The 17,738-nt window shown below is 37.3% G+C and overlaps 1 protein-coding gene across 1 annotated transcript in view; it reads right to left on the reverse strand.

The window, feature by feature from the left end:
• Positions 1-17,683, reverse strand: part of DNAI7 (dynein axonemal intermediate chain 7) — an 87,232-nt gene extending 69,549 nt beyond the window's left edge. The window contains 2 exon segments of the mRNA XM_074402925.1: positions 17,508-17,623; positions 17,626-17,683. Of these exon segments, the coding sequence (XP_074259026.1) occupies positions 17,508-17,623; positions 17,626-17,683 (174 nt within the window).
• Positions 17,684-17,738: the final 55 nt, after the last annotated feature.

Raw genomic sequence — 17,738 nt, forward strand, 5'->3', positions numbered from 1 at the left:
AATCATTATTTCCAATTTACACTCCCACAATTATTATCCAAGTCAATATTTGTTAATTTCAGCACTTTTGCTTATCCAAAAGGTGTTTAAAAATGCAGACATCTGGCCGGGCGCGGTGGCTCAAGCCTGTAATTCCAGCACTTTGGGAGGCCGAGGCGGGTGGATCACGAGGTCAAGAGATCGAGACCATCCTGGTCAACATTGTGAAACCCCATCTCTACTAAAAATACAACACATTAGCTGGGCATGGTGGCGCATGCCTGTAATCCCAGCTACTCAGGAGGTTGAGGCAGGAGAATTGCCTGAACCCAGGAGGCGGAGGTTTCAGTGAGCCAAGATCATGCCATTGCACTCCAGCCTGGGTAACAAGAGTTAAACTCCGTCTAAAAAAAAAAAAAAAAAAAAAAAGCAGACATCTTTATCAGACTAAGAAAGTACCCTGTAACCTACATCTTTATCAGACTAAGAAAGTACCCTGTAACCTATCAAATGGTAAAGTACATTAAATGAATTTCTAACTCAATCTAATTGTATTTAGTTAATTTCTCATCTTAAACCAACTCTGCCTTCCTGGGATAAACTGAATTGTGGCATGATTTATTATCATCTTCCAGATTGAGGCTGGTAACATTTTGTTTAGGATGTTTGTATTGATGTTCAAGAACGGGCTTCCATTTTCCTTTCTCATGATAATTTCATATTGTCCAGGTAATTCAAAATGACTTAAGGAGTATTCCCGCTTCTGTCATACTCTGGAAGAATCCTTATTAACTATGACATTATTTCTTTACTTCTGAATAAAAAACTAGAAAATGAGGACTTATGGACCTAAAATTTGGTTTCTGGGAATTTTTATAACCACTGATTTAATTTCTTAAATGATTATAGGACTATTCAGGTTTCTACTTCTTCATGAAAACAGTTTAATATTTTTCTGGCTATTTGTCTAATTCATTTATGTTTTCTCATTTATTGGCATATAAAGTTGTTGAAATAATGTCATTTATTGTTAAAGTCATGTCTCTCTTTCCATTCCTAATATTTATTATTTATGCCTTTTGTTCTTGACATACCAGATAATTGTGAATTTTATCAGTTTTCAAAGAAATATATTGTGTCTTGTTCATTTATTCAATTGTTTCAATAAATATTGAGAGGCTAACATGTGCTTCTTATTTGAGATATATCATTAAGCAAAAATCCTTGCACTTACAAGCTTACATTCAAATGGAAAGAGGAAGGCAAAAATAATATACAAAAATTTAAAAGAAATTATAAAATATTTTCAGAAGTGATAAGGGAAATGGAAGAAAGTTGGGGGACTCCAGATGGCTGGTATCATTGTGGAAGGCATGAAATCACAATTTTAAATATAGTGGTTTGGACTGGGCTCAGGGAGAAGGCAGTATTTCAGTAAAGACTTGAAGGATATGAGGTTACCGACCCATTCTATTCCTTGTTTTCTATTAATGTCTATATTTGTTCTTATTATTTCCTTCCTTTTCCTTACTTTGGGTTTTATTCTTTTTCTGACTTCTTGAGAAGGATGCCTAGGATTTTTAGCCTTTTTTCTTATTCTAATATAAGTATTTAAAGCTACATATTTCCCTCTAAATATTGCTTTAGATACATTCCACAAATTTTTAAGTATTTTCCTTAACAGCAAGTTTAAAATATTTTATAATTTCCATTACACTACTTCTTGACCCACTTTAGAATGTTTTAAAAATTCCAAGCATATTGTACCTTCCTGTTTACTACTGAATTATTTTTAGCTTCAATATAATATTTATTATGATACATTCTCTAAATTGTTTTCATGCACTGAACTTTGAGAATAGTTTTATATAATAGTATACTAGCAATTTTGGGGGGAAAAGTGTGTGCACTTAAAATCACCTACTTGTTTGGTGTGGTGTTCTAAATATGTTTAATTCATTAGATTTGTTTACTATGCTGTTCCAATCTTTTAAATCCTTACTGATTTTTAAACACTATTTCTATTAATTATTGAAAGAGAAAATCTTCCACTATGATTGTGGATTTGTCTATTTCTCTTTGTAGTTCTCTGAATTTGTACATTGTATATTTCAAGGCTTTGTAATTAGGTATATACAAATTTAAAATTATATTTCCTTGGCTAATCAAGTCTTTATCAACATGCAAGGATGGCTCAACATATGCAAATCAATAAATGTGATTTACCACATTAGCAGAACTAAAAACAAAAACCATATGATCATCCCAATAGACACAAAAAAACCTTTTGATAAAATTCAATATCCCTTCATGATAAAAAAAAAAACCCTCCAAAAACTAGGTATCAAATGAACATAACTCAAAATAATAAGAACCATGTATGTGTGACAAACCCATGGTCAACATTATATTGAATGGGCAAAAGTTGAAAGCATTCCCCCTAAGAACTGGAACATGAAAAGGGGGCCTACTCTCATCACTCCTATTCAACAGTACTGGAAATTCTAGCCAAAGCAGTCAGTCAAGAGAAAGCAATAAAAGGCATCCAAATAGAAGAGAAAGTCAAATTATCTTTGTTCACTGACAACATGATCCTATGCCTAGAAAACCCTAAAAGATTCCTCCAAAAGCCTCCTGGACCTGATAAATGACTTCAGTAAAGTTTCAGGATACAACATGCAAAAATAAGTAGCATTGCTACACACCAAGAACATTCAAGCTGAGAACGAAATCAAAAACTCAATCCCATTTACAATAGCCACACATAAAAAAATAAAATATCTAGAAATATATTTAACCAAGGAGGTGAAATATCTCTACAAAAAGAACTATAAAACACTGTTGAAAGAAATCACAGATTGCACAAACAAATGGAAAAACAGTCCATGCTCATGGGTTAGAAGAATTGGTATTGCTAAAATGATCATACTGCTCAAAGCAATCTACAGATTCAACACAATTACTATCACATTACCAATGTCATTTTTCGCAGAATTAGAAAAAACAATTCTAAAGTGTATATGAAACCAACGAAGAGCCCACATAGCCAAAGCAATCCTAAGCAAAAAGAAGAAAGCTGGAGGCATCAAATTACCAGACCAAACTATACTACGGCTGTAGCAACCAAAATAAGATGGTAATAGTACAAAAATAGATCAATGGAACACAACAGAGAATCCACAAAGCCACACACCTACAACCAATTGATCTTTGACAAAGTTAGCAAAAATAAAGAAACAGTAGGGAAAAGACACTGTGTTCAATAAATGATGCTGGGAAAACTGGCTAGCCATTTGCCGAAGAATGAAACTGGACTCCTAACTCTTACCATATATAAAAACTAACTCAAGATGGATTAAAGACTTAAATATAAGACCTCGAACTATAATTTTTTTTTTTAAGAGACAAGGTCTTGCTCTGTCATTCAGTAAAGAATGGGAGTACAGTGGTGTGATCATAGCTTACTGTAATCTCAAACTCCTGGGCTCACACAATTCTTCCCCCTCAGCCTCAGTAGTAGCTGGAATTATAGATGCATGCCATCGCATCTGGCTAATTTTCATTTTAATTTTTTGTAGAGATGGGGTCTTGCTATGTTTCCCAGACTGGTCTTGAACTCCTGGCCTCAAGTGATCCTTCTACCTCAGCCTCCCAAAGTGTTGGGATTACAGGTGTGAGCTACTGCATCCAGCTAAGACCTCAAACTATAAAAACCTAAAAACCCTAAAAGAAAACTAGAGAAAACTCTTCTGGGCATGGGCCTAGGAAAATAATTTATAACTAAGACCTCAAAAGCAACTACAACAAAAACAAAAGTTGGTGAATGAGACTTAATTAAACCAAAAAACTGCATAGCAAAAGAAACAACCTACAACACTTAACAGACAACACTTAACAGAAACAACAGTTAACGGACAACAGACAAAATAGGAGAAAATATTTTCAAACTATGCATGTGACAAAGGACAAATATTCAGAATTGATAAGGAACCTAATTAAAAAAAAAAAGCCCCATTGAAAAGTGGGCAAAGGACATGAACGGATACTTCTCAAAAGAAGACATACGAGTGGCAACAAACATGAAGAAATGTTCAAGATTACTAATTAGAGAAATGTAAATTAAAACCACAGTGAGATACCATCTCACACTAGTCAGAATGTCTATTATTAAAAGATTTTTAAAAAGCTGTTGGTGAGGATGCAGAAAAAAGGGAACTGTTGGTGGGAATGTAAATTAGTTCAACCCCTATTGAAAACAGTATGAAGATTTATTGAAGAATTAAAAATCTACCATTCAACTCAGCAATCCCACTACTGGGTATCCGTTGAAAAGTAAACAAGTTGTTTTTTTTTCAAAAAGACACCTACACTCATATTTTATTACAGTACTAGTCACAATAAGGAAATCATGGAATCAACCTAATCAACAGTGGATTGGATAAAGAAAACGTAGGGTGTGGTAGCACACACCTATAGTCCCAGCTACTCAGGAGGCTGTGGTGGGAGGATTGCTTGAGCCTGGGAGGTCGGGGCTGCAGTAAACTGTGATTGTGCCACAGCACTGCAGCCTCGGTGACAGAGTGAGACTGTCTACCAAAAAAGAAAAAAAAAAAAGAAAGCTGGATATGGTGACTCTCATGCCTTTAATTCCAGCATTTTGGGAGGCCCAGGTGAGAGGATCAACTAACCCCCAGAGTTTGAGACCAACCTGAGTAACACAGAATGACCTCATTTCTGAATTTTCTTTTTTTCTTTTCTTTTCTTTTTTTTTTTTTTAATTAGCTAGATGTGCGCTGGTGCACATCTGTGTTCCCTGCTATTTGAGAGGCTGAGGTGGCAGGATCGCTTGAGCCCAGGAAGTCAAGGCTACTGTAAGCCGAGATCATGCCACTGCGCTTCAGCCTGGGAAACAGAGTGTCTCAAAAGCAAAGAAAGAAAAAGAAGGAAGGGAAGGGGAGGGGAGGGGAGGGGAAGGGAGGGAAGGGGAGAGGAGGGGAGGGGAAGGTAGGGGAGGGGGGGGGAGAACAGGAGACAAGAGAGAAGAGGAGAGAAGAAAAGAAAAGGAAGGAAGGAAAGAAAGCAAACAAGAAAGCAAGTGAGGTATATATACATCAGTGTACACTACACAGACACAAAAAGAATGAAATTATGTCCTTTGCAGCAACATGGATGCAGTTGGAGGCCATTAACCTAAGAGAATTAAAGCAGAAACAGAAAACCAAATACTGCATGTTCTCACTTGTAAGTGGAATTGAACAATGGGTACACATGGACATAAAGGTGGAAACAATAGACACTGGGGACACCAAAAGAGGGGAAGGAGCAGGGGCAAGGGTTGAAAAACTATGTATTGGGACCAAGTTCCCTATTTGAGCAATGGTTTCACCGGCAGCCCAAATCCCAGCATCACCCAATATACCCATGTGCAGGTTTGTTACATGAGTATGTTGGATGATGCTGGGATTTGGGCTGCCGGTGAAACCAATGCTAAAACAAAACAAACAAACAAAAAATCTTTATCACCTCAAAATGTCCCTCTTTATTTCTAGAAGTGCTTTTTTTCTTAAAGTTTATTGTGCCCAATATAAATAAAGCTATATCAGCTTTTGTTTTTCTAGTAATTTTTATAGTATCACTTTTTCTATCATTTCACTTCCAACTTTTCTATATTTAAAAAATTTTTTGGCCGGGCGCGGTGGCTCAAGCCTGTAATCCCAGCACTTTGGGAGGCCGAGGCGGGTGGATCACGAGGTCGAGAGATCAAGACCATCCTGGTCAACATGGTGAAACCCCGTCTCTACTAAAAATACAAAAAATTAGCTGGGCATGGTGGCGCGTGCCTGTAATCCCAGCTACGCAGGAGGCTGAGGCAGGAGAATTGCTTGAACCCAGGAGGCGGAGGTTGCAGTGAGCCGAGATCGTGCCATTGCACTCCAGCCTGGGTAACAAGAGCGAAACTCCGTCTCAAAAAAAAAAAAAAAAAAAAAAAAAATTTTTTTAATTTTCTGCTTTTCGTGCTGATCTCAAACTCCTGGACTCAAACAATCTTCCTGCCTCAGCCTCCCAAAGTGCTGGAATCTTTATTCTGAAGGTGGCTGTTTGTAAAAAGACTGTTGGATTTTACTCTTTATCCCATCTGACAATCTTTCTCTTCTAACAAAAGTAATAGATCCATTTATATTCCATGTATTAACTGATGCATTTGGGCTTAAATATACTATCTTATTTTGGGGTGTTATTTTGTATTCTTTTTTGGTAACTTTTCAACTGATTTTTAAAATTATCCCACTATGTTCTCTCTACCAGTTTGGAAGTTATACACTGCATAATTTTAATGGCTGCTATAGAAAGTCAATATATCTACTATATCAACATCTGTATCCTCTTTCCCACCTGTACAAGGATTTTGGAACAGCTTAACTCAATCTATCCTTCCCCTACCAAATTACGCATTAGTATTGTCATGCATGTTTTTAATAATTTTATTGAGATATAATTCACATACCATGCAATTCACTCATATAAAATGTGCGATTTAATGGTTTCTAGTATATTCACAGAGTTGAGTAACCCTCACCACAATCCATTTTAGAACATTTTTCATCGTCCCAAAATATAAATCTTATACTCATTAGCAGTTCTTCTCCACTTCTTCCCAACCCCTAGCTCATGGAAACTATTAATCTACTTTCTGTCTCTAGATTTGCCTCTTCTAGATAAGTCATATAATTGGAATCAGGTAAAATGTGGTCTTTTGTGACTGTCTTCTTCCATTTAGCATGCTTTCAAGGTTCATCCATGCTGTATCATGTGTCAGTACTTCCTTCTTATGGCCAAATAATATTCCAATGCATGGATATACCAAATTTCGTTTACTGATTAATCAACTGATGAACATCTGAGTTGTTTGCTGTCATGTATCTTAGTTTTTTTAAACTCATAGGCCTTTTATTATGATTACTGTTTTATACCTTACATGTATAATCTGTTTTGCAGGTGGCAAACTCAGTTTTCATTTGTGAAAAAATGTTTTTATTATTTTTTCTTATTTTAGCTGGTACAGAATTCTAAGTTGGCAGTTATTTTCTTTCAGTACACTGAAGATATCATTCCACAGTGTGGCTTTTATTTTTGCTACGAAGTCCAAAGCTCAAGTTCTGCCCAGCTCTGCAAATGGCCTCATGATAAAAACTGCTTTAGACTGGGCACAGTGAATCATGCCTGCAATCCCAGCACTTTGGGAGGCCAAAACAGGAGAATTGCTTGAGCCCACGAGTTTGAGACTGGCCTGAACAATGCTTTGGGATCTCATCTCTAAGAAAAATAAATTAGCAGGCATGGTGGCACATGGTTGTAGTCCCAGCTACTCAGGAGGCTGAGGTAAGAGGATCACTTGAGCCTAGGAGGTTGAGGCTACAGTTAGCTGTGATTACACCACTGTACTCCAGCCTGGGTGACAGAGAAAGATCCTGTCTCTAAAATAAACAAAAAACAAAAACAGGCTGGGTTGTTCATGCCTGTAATCCCAGCATTTTGGGAGGCTGAGACAGGTAGATCATCTGAGCTCAGGAGTTCAAGACCACCCAGTGCAACATGGTAAAGCCCCATCTCTACCAAAAATACAAAAAAACTGACCAAGTATGGTGGAAAGCACCTGTAGTCCCAGCTACTTGGAAGGCTGAGGCAAGAGAATCGCTTGAGCCCCAGAGGTGAAGGTTGTAGTGAGATGAGATCGAGCCACTGTACTCCAGCTTAAGCTCCGTAGTGAGACTCCATCTCCGACAAACAAAAAGACTTGCAGTGCTTCCATTACTTCTTCGGTTCATGTCTTCACTCACGTTTTCTCTGATCATTTCTTCCTTTCTTAATCGGTTCTTAAATGCTTTTAAGATAATAGCTTTGATCTACATGTATGTATTGTAGTAAACATTATTTATTGCTTTTAGCAGAAAGGGTGGTCCCAAAAATCTTAAGCCTAATATTAATGGAAATGGAAAGATCAAAATAACATTTTTCATAACTCTTTTATCACTTTCACCAAAATCTTTAAGCTACAGATTTAGCTCATTTGAAGTATTAAAAATATCTATCATTTACCTAATCGGCAAAACTGTTTTCACACTTAAACTAAACAGCCATATCAGACTTACTTTCTATCAGACAGTCTGATTTCATTTTTTTTGGTACAAATAAATATGTTTATATGCATCCCCATGGCAATCTGTCTCATTTCTGATTCTGAGCCAGGTATAAATTGATTTAATTACCTCATACATTGTTTTAAAAAGATGCAGTTTTAGTGTCCTGAACTTTATATCATTTATATTTTAGTGTCAGCACTGAATGTTCCATAAAAACCAGGACTAACTCTTTGGCAACTGAAGCCTGTTTGTGAAGACAGTGTTCCTAAATGAAAATAGAATTTAAAGTACAGATTATAGCAATAAGAACCTCCCTTTTGCCCATTCATTACAGTCCCATTCCTGTGGGTAATTGAGCACCATTTTTATCAAATAAAATACAATCAATTCAAATAAAAGTATTAAAATTTTTGTAAAATCTTTTCACAGTTGTATTTCTTTTTGGTTTTCTGAGATGGTGTCTCACTCTGTTGCTCAGGCTGGAGTCCAGTGGTGCAATCTTGGCTCACCGCAGTCTCTGCCTCCTGAGTTCAAGCAATTCTCTGCCACAGCCTCTGAGTAGCTGGGATTATAGGCACTCACCACCACGCCCAGCTAATTTTCTTATTTCTAGTAGAGACAGGGTTTCACCACCTTGGCCAAGCTGGTCTTGAACTCCTGATCTTGTGATCAACCTGCCTCAGCCTACCAAAGTGCTAGGATTACAGGCGTTAGCCACTGCGCCCCACCCACAGTTGCATTCGTAAGCAAGAATTTGAATATCAAAATTGTATTAATAATGCCATTTTCTTGAGTGGAAGAAAGGCATAAATTATCAACTGAGAATAACTGGAATCATCTAGGTATTCATCAATTTGTAAGAATTCTTCTCACAGTATAATCACTGTCTTCTGTATTTCATGTATTCTATGAAGTACAGTAGTTTCTGATAAAAATATATTAATATAAATGCAATGATGTGTGTTTTAATAGTACATCAGGTATTGTAACCTTTTCTTTAGTCTTACACAATTTTCTAGCTTTTGTGATGAACAACACTAATTTAAATTACATGAAGCTTCAAAAGGCAACTTTAAAATCTGCACAAAAATATTACACTCACATTTTTAATGATACCCTAATCCTTTTTCACTAAAAAATCAACATTATCTTTGTAGTGTGATACCAAAACGTTGATGATTATCAAACAATAGTACCAAAAAAATCTATCACAATGTAACTTGATCAATTTTTTGGTACCATCATTTGATAGTAATCTAATGGGCAATGTAACTAAACAAAAATTATTACCACTTCACACTACAATATGTAGAAGTTCACAAAGTCTCAATACTTCTAATGACACATTTCACCACTTCCAAAAGGACAGGTATGGCAGACAAAAACAGGAAGTCCTTGGTGGCTTGATTAAAGAAAGCTTTGCCAACATCAACGTTTTGAATTGTCTGATGGTTTCACATCCCAGGCCCAAGGGTAACGAATCACAGTAAGTATGAGAGTAGCGGTGGCTCACTCCTGTAATCCCAGCACTTTGGTAGGAAGAGATAGGCAGACCACAAGGTCAAGAGATCGAGATCATCCTGGCCAAAATGGTGAAACCCTGTCTCTACTGAAAATAGAAAAAGTAGCTGGATGTGGTGGCATGCACCTGTAATCCCAGCTACTTGGGAGGCTGAGGCAGGGGAATCACTTGAACCTGGAAGGTAAAGGTTGCAGTGAGCCAAGACCTTGCCATTGCACTCCAGCCTGGCAACAGAGTGAGACTCCGTCTCAAAAAAAAAAAAAAAAAAAAAAAAGAAAAAGAAAAAGAGAGTAAATAACAGATAAGCTCTGCTTTGTAAAGAAGGGTTATTGGGACAGAGAAGGATGCAATGGTAAAAAGGCAGAACCTTATGACTACATCTTTTCAGGAAAAGATAAATATCTTCTGGAGATTGATTTCCATAAAACTGTATGCTTGCATCCTTAGAAAATCTTTGTACACCTGTGAGGGTATGCTTTACTTCTCAGTTTGAAGACTTCTAACCTATACTGCTTTAATAGGTTCCTAAAGCATATTTCTACTTTTACTCTTGTATCTCCTACAGTGAATTTTCCACATGCCAATCAAATTGATCCTTTAAAAATGTAAATCAGATCATGTTACTCTTCCATTTACAACTTTCCCAGGCTGCCCATCACACTCACAATAAAACCCAAACACTTGGCCGGGTGCAGTGGCTCATGTCTGCAATCCCAGCACTTTGGGAGGCCAAGGAGGGCAGATCACCTAAGGTTGGGAGTTCAAGACCAGCCTGACCAACATGGAGAAACCCCACCTCTACTAAAAATACATAATTAGTTGTGCATGCTGGCACATGCCTGTAATCCCAGCTACTCAGGAGGCTGAGGCAGGAGAATCGCTTGAACCTGGGAGGTGGAGGTTGCGGTGAGCCAAGATCACACCATTGCACTCCAGCCTGGGCAGCAAGAGCAAAACTCCATCTTAAAACAAAACACTTTACCATGGCTTACTTGGCCATGAACTGCAAACCAGCTCCTGCTTAACCACTATGTGTTTCCATGCCATGTTTTTATCTTTCACTTTCTATCTCACACAGTCTGTTATAACCACGCTGGCATCTCAACAAGGTCATTCTAAACTATGATTCTTTGCAATAGCTATTTCTCCTGTTTAGCCTACTCATTCCCCCAGGTAATTACTGACCTATTCCCTTGCTTCATCCAGGTATCTTCTTAAATTTTACTTCCTTAATCACATTATATAAAATAGCATCATCATTAGCCCTACCCCACATTTTTTTATGACCTCTTACTTGGTTACTACGTATTAAAAGCTATCTGAAATTACATTATTTATTTTCCTGTCTCACCTCCCACCCTCAAGTTGAATGTAAGCTTCATTAGGGCAGGAACTTTGTCTTACTGCTGTTCACTTAATGCCTTGAACACTGCTAAATCAATGAAATAAATATTCTTCCATGTTCACAAGAACTTATATACAAGGATCTTCATTGCTGCCTTGATTGTGATAGCAAAAAATAGGGCCAACATAAAAATCATGTTGCCTACTTTCAATGGGATATGACACAGCCCTGAAAATGAGTGAGGCAATTTCAATACAGCAAAACAAAAAGGTCCCCAAAGTATACTCCACTGAATCTAAGATGTCATCAGATGTGAGATGTATTTATTATAACTAAAGAAGGAAATAATGCCTAAGATGGGAGTTAAAGGCGACACCGGTATAAAACTGGATACAGGGAAAGACAATCCCACAGCACAGTAATGCATAGCAAAAATAAATAAATAAATAAATAAATAAATAAAACCTTGCATATCTCAACTCTGACACTGGTAGAAGGAAGAAAAAAATTCCTGAGAATTTAAACCACAAGCCAGTTCATGTGGATTTGCAGTCTAACTCGTACTGTTGGTGTGGGCCAAAACCCTCAAGAATAGAATTTAAAAGTAGTATCAGGCTGAAAATAAGCCCAAGTGACACAAGTAAACACCCTCTGTTAAAGAAAGAGATGTCAATCGAGGACTAAAATGATTATAAGATACTCTTACAAGACACATCTCAATTTCAGTAATGTTAAAATGTAAAAAGTCAAGTATCCTATAATTGATAAAATATTGTTAAGGGAAAAACAGAAGGTGCAGAGTGCTCCCACACATGGGGAAAAAAGGGGTCTGAGTGTATCTGGGTGTGTGTATGTATGTGCACCCTTTAATGTTTAGAAAATTTATGAAAAGATGTACAGTGGTTCTAGGAGGACAGATCAAATGTCTTGGGTGGAAGAAAAGTTTCAACTGTGTAATGCTATTTTAATTTTGTATCACTTGTGTTTATTAATTTTCCCTTAAAGAAAACTTTAAAAAGGCAGAAAGTATATCCTTCAATGTTTTCCTGCTTACACAATTAATTCCCTTTGTAGATCACCACATCTCCAAACTGCAATATTTAAAAATGAAATAATTAAAAACTAAGTGATTTCTTTTCTTGAACTGAGAGGCAGAGGTTGCAGTAAACCAAGATTGCGCCACTGCGCTCCAGCCTGGGCAACAGAGTGAGACTGTCACAAAAAAAAAAAAAAAAAAAAAAAAAAAAAGTAAGTGATTTCTTCCTTGGGTTTGGTATCAAATTTCTTAGGAAGAATCTCATCATTCTTTCAGGGAAACAATACTATAAACATAATAATCCACCCATGTATATGATAAAGCACCAAAGTTATTTAGAACAATGAGTTTTCAGATTTAAAATGATGCCTCTAAGATTTCACAGTCTAAAGCAAGAAAATGAATGTCTGCACAAATCAATGAATGACTGTAGAGATACACAGGCCCTCCAGGATGCTTCCCCCAAAAGAATGCTTCCAGAGCCTTCGTAAGTTTTGTTTAGTTATATACACAGTTCCTAAAAGAATATCAGGTTGGTCATGGGTCCAAGTGACTGACAGAAGCAAACACAAAAGGCACTCAATAGTATTTTTTAAAGAAATGTTTAACTGTATAAATACTAAATACACTTTATAAACATTTCCTTTAAGGAGCCCAAGTGTTTTTAAGGGTGGTAGATTAAATGGGGTTTCACATATTCACTCAACAAATATTGATTGAATTTCTACTATGTGCCAGGCACTGTGCTAAATATTATGGATGTAAAAATAAATATGACATGCTCTTTACCTTGAAAAGCTCACCATTATAAATAATTACAATAAAATGACAGAAGGGTTATAACTGAGGTATGTATGAATGCAGGTGCTATGAAAACATAGAGTATAAGCCAGGCGTGGTGGCTCACACCTGTAATCCTAACATTCTGGGAGGCTGAGACAGGAGGATCACTTAAAGCCAGGAGTTTAAGACCAGCCTAGCCAACAAGGTGAAACCCTATGTCTACCAAAACATATAAATATTTAGGTATGGTGGCATGTGCCTGTAATCCCAGCTACTCAAGAGGCTGAGGTGGGAGAATTCCTTGAATCCAGGAAGTGGAGGTTGCAGTAAGCCAAGACTGCACCACTGCACTCCAGCCTGGGTGAAAGAGTGAGATCCTGTCTTGAAAACACATAACAAAAAAACAAGAAAACACAGAGTATAATTGATTCTGTAACAGAAAACAATGGGAAAATTTACAGAGGAGTGACATTTGAGATATGCCTTAAAGCAGGCATTCCACACCCAAATTCCTGTTGGGACCAAGCAGGTAAATAAAGTAAGACGTTTGGTTATGGTCAAGACTATGGCAAATCGAGGATTTCATGCATTCCTAAAAGGAGTAGCTGTTACTCAGCCCAGCCACTTGTTGCCTTATAGGACTATTTAGGCCCAGTGTTTTCAATTTCAATAAAAAATGTTTCCAATTTTTAAAGAATAGATGGAAATCAGATTTTTGCATGAAAATCGGTTGGCAACTAATTTAAAAAAAAAAAAAAACACACACACACACACACTTCTAAGGTCAAACAAATTACATCTGCAGGGTAAACGTGGCCTGCCAGCCAATAGATTATAATCTCTAATTTGACGTATAAATCTACAAAGTAAAGAAGAGAGAAAAAGGCATTCTGGACATATAGAACACTACATCATTTATTGAACTCAAATTTCTAAACAGTACCAAAAAAATACCAAATCTGTGTTACCATGCAACCCATTTAAAGTCGTATTACCTTAGATTTCACTTTAAAGCTACAGCACATTTGATAATGAAAATTTTATGTATATGTCTGGAGTGAAGAAAAAGGGGTGCTTCAGCCAACATTTTCTAGAGCAGAAGTAGCAAAAAGTCTCAAATCTGGACACAAGTAAACATTAAAAGCTATTTTTAAAAGTATTTCTGAAATCACAACTCTCATGTCAAATTTGAAATTTGTCGTATTATTGTAAAGGATTATTCCATGATTTAAACAGCATTAATGTCTAAAAAGTAAGCTTAGTAAAGTCTATAAACTAAAACTATAAAAATATTTTATAATTCTGTAAATATTCTATTCATACACTGTAAGTGATTACACAACTACCTATTTTGAAAAAAATTTCTACATACCTTTTTTGGTTTGGGACCCTAAAAGTTGGAAAACAAAAGAATGTATCAATTTTAAAGAGAATTCTGATACTTTTAACAAAACTATCATGATTATGTAAGGTGTTGAACTTAGAAGAAGCTTGGTAAAGGGCAGAAGGGAACTCTCTGTACCATCTTTGTAATTTTTCTTGCAAATCTACAAATATCCCAAAATAGAAAGCTTTTTTTAAAAAGAATTCAGACAAAACTACAAATAAGTATAGGAAAACTAAGCTCACCTACTGAAGCATTTTTATATGTAGATTTTACACTATTTCTTAGGACAATCAATGATCCATGTTTAATAAAATGCCCTGTTACTAAACAGAGTACTAGTAAAGAAGGCACTGATTTAAAGGTTCAAACAACAATAAATCACTGACCAATCAGTTGCACTAATATCAAATTTGAAGTGTGGGAATCATCTCACAAAGAAAAACTTTTCTGTAAAGTTATTTGATTTTTATAGAAAGGGAATCTGTTATTTTACGCACGCAAAACGGCCTTAAAGGCACTGGAGGCAGTAAAGACTTCGTTGCCATACAATTTTTACGAATAGATTCTATTTCATCATGTTTTCTATTACTTAATAGTTAACATATTTCCATCATGAAATAAGTACTAAACAGCTGAATACGCAAACAGCATTGCTCTGGTTCTCAGGTAGCCATATTTTAAAGATGGGCAAATTGTCACTTCTCACTTGCACTTTTAATATAAATCAGGTTTGGGGTAAGTACATACCCTCATTCCTCTTATATGTCATAAGGGCCACTATGTAGTGAAGTCGTTCTCAAAGTTCAAAGGGCATAAGAATCATATGGGAAGCTTGTTAGAAATGCTATTTCTGGACTAAACGTGTACACACTCACTTCTCTTCCTACACTATGGTTCAGAACATGTTACGGGTTGAATTGTATCCCTAAAAAAAAAAATCATATGTTGACTGGGCACGGTGGCTTACACCTGTAATCCCAGTACTTTGGGAAACCAAGGCGGGTGGATCACCTGAGGTCAGAAGTTCAAGACTAGCCTGGCTAACTACTAAAAATACGAAAATTAGCTGTGTGTGGTGGCATGCACCTGTAATCCCAGCTACTCAGGATGATGAGCCAGGAGAATCGCTTGAACCCAGGAGGCGGAGGTTGCAGTGAGCCGAGATAGCGCCATTGCACTTCAGCCTGAGTGACAGAGCAAAACTCTGTCTCAAAAAGAAAAAGAAAAAGAAAAAAATCATATGTTGGCTGGGTGCACTGGCTTACTCCTATAATCCCAGCATTTTGAGTAGTCAATGTGGGAGAATCATTTGAGCCCAAGCGTTTGAGACCAGCCTGGGCAACAAAGCAAGACCCTGTCTCTAAAAAAATCTTTTTAATTAGCTGGATGTGGTGGTGTGTGCCTTGTACTCCCAGCTATTCAGGAGGCTGAGTTCGGAAAATTGCTTGAACCAGAGAGGCTGAGGCTGCAGTAAGCCATGATGGTACCACTGCACTCCAGCCTGGGTGACAAAGCGACACAGTCTCAAAACAGAAAGAGAAATTCATAGGTTGAAATCCTGATCCCCAGTACTTCAGAATTTGACCTAATTGCAGAGAGGGTCATTGCTGATTTTATTAGTTAAATTAAAATAAAGCCATACTGAATAAATTAAGATGAGGCCATACTGAATAGGGTGGGTCCCTAATCCAAAATGATTTGTGTCTTTATATAATAATAATAATAAAGGACACTTGGACATATATTCTCAGAGGGAGAATGCCATGTGAAGAATGAAGTTTTGTCGCCACAAACCAAGGAACTACGAAAAGCCAGGAAAGAAGTCTGAACATATTCTCCCTAAGGCCTTGAGAGGTATCACAGACCTGCTGACACTAAGATCTGGGACTTCTAGTCTCCATAACTGTGAGGCAGTAAATTTCTTTTCTTTAAACCACTCAGTTTTTGGCAATTCCTTACTTAGGAAACTAATACAGTAGATCTGGAGTTGAGTGGATTCTTGGAATCTGCATTTTTAACAAGTACTCTGGGCCAAACTTTGGGAAACATTGGGAGAAGGATCTAAGAAGAAACTTAGGTAACAAATTGGAAAGTAACAAATAAGTGCTTACTGTTCTCCCAATTTATTAGCAATTGTAAATTGGCTTAAGATCCATTTGCATTCTGCCAGGAATGCTCTCCACTCCCTATTTCTTCCCACCATTTGTGGAAAACTCATATTTATACTTTAGAACAGGTTGAAAAGCACCACTCTTTCCTTCCCTTGTTTCCCTCACTGAAATTTTATCATTTCCAGCTTTGTGTTACCCCATTTTAGATACTTCAGTTGTCACAGTTGTAAAGCTGTATTGTAATTAATTAGTTTCATCTGTATCCCATAAGCAGGGTTGTCATCATATTCTTGGCATCCTTGGCGTCTAGCCCAGTGCCAAGTACAAAGAATGCACTCCATATTTTCCCTTAATTAATGAATTTAATTAAGGAATTACATTCTCCACTTCCTCTGGTTTTAATAATAGAAAATGTCCTGATGGAAACCACACTGAAGAAAATCGGAGGTCGGGCGCGGTGGCTCACGCCTGATAATTCCAGCACTTTGGGAGGCCAAGGCAGGTGGATCCCGAGGTCAGGAATTCAAGACCCCGCCCTGGCCAAGATGGTGAAACCCCATCTTTACTAAAAATAACATTTAAAAAAATTAGCTGGCCATGGCGGCAGGCGCCTGTAATCTCAGCTACTCAGGAGGCTGCGGCAGAGAACTGCTTGCACCTGGGAGGCAGAGGTTGCAGTGAGCGGAGATCACGCCCTTGCACTCCAGCTTTGGCGACAGAGCGAGACTTCATCAAACAAAAAACAAAAACAAAGGAAAGAAAGAAAAGAAAGAAAGGAAGAAAGAAAGAGAATGAAAGAAAGAAAATCAGAACAGATACTCTCATAGCTATATGCTGGCCTGTCTCCTTGGTGAAAATACGGCAGTTGAGGAGTCCAGAAAAACAAAAGGAGAAGCTTTATCATATTTAACTAATGTAGGGTGAGTACTTGAATCACAAAACAATTCATATTCCCACAAAAGACAACATAAAACATCTTTTCAAATCAGAGTAAATTGCATCAGCTTTTAATTAACTGCTAGAGAGGTACTAAAACATTTCCGCCAAGTTGCAATAAGAGAGAATTTAGTGGAAACGTCTATCATTACTGGAAGTTACTAGGTTGGGACCCATTTTCAGGCTTAGCAACATTAGAGATTAGGATATAGCTTTGTGACAGCTTTGACTATCTCCCGTTTGCAGAAACTGGTTTGGGACTCCTACCTTTCCGCCCGATCCAGGTAAGGGAAGCCATTGCTGAGAAGAGGGCCAACCCACCCCAGGGTTTGAGTTCTTTCCCAAACCAACCCACTCCGCTGTAATATACGACCGGCTCTTATTGCATCATTTAACACCGGTGAAGCAGAATCAACGGTCGCTCCTCCACCTGTCTGCTTCATTTGCTCTGCTCACCATTAGAAGTCAAGCTCCACCGCCGTAGTCAGCAAAGTCTGA

The sequence above is a fragment of the Saimiri boliviensis genome, chromosome 7 (assembly GCF_048565385.1).
Source record: "Saimiri boliviensis isolate mSaiBol1 chromosome 7, mSaiBol1.pri, whole genome shotgun sequence".
NCBI classification, from domain to species: Eukaryota; Metazoa; Chordata; class Mammalia; order Primates; family Cebidae; genus Saimiri; species Saimiri boliviensis.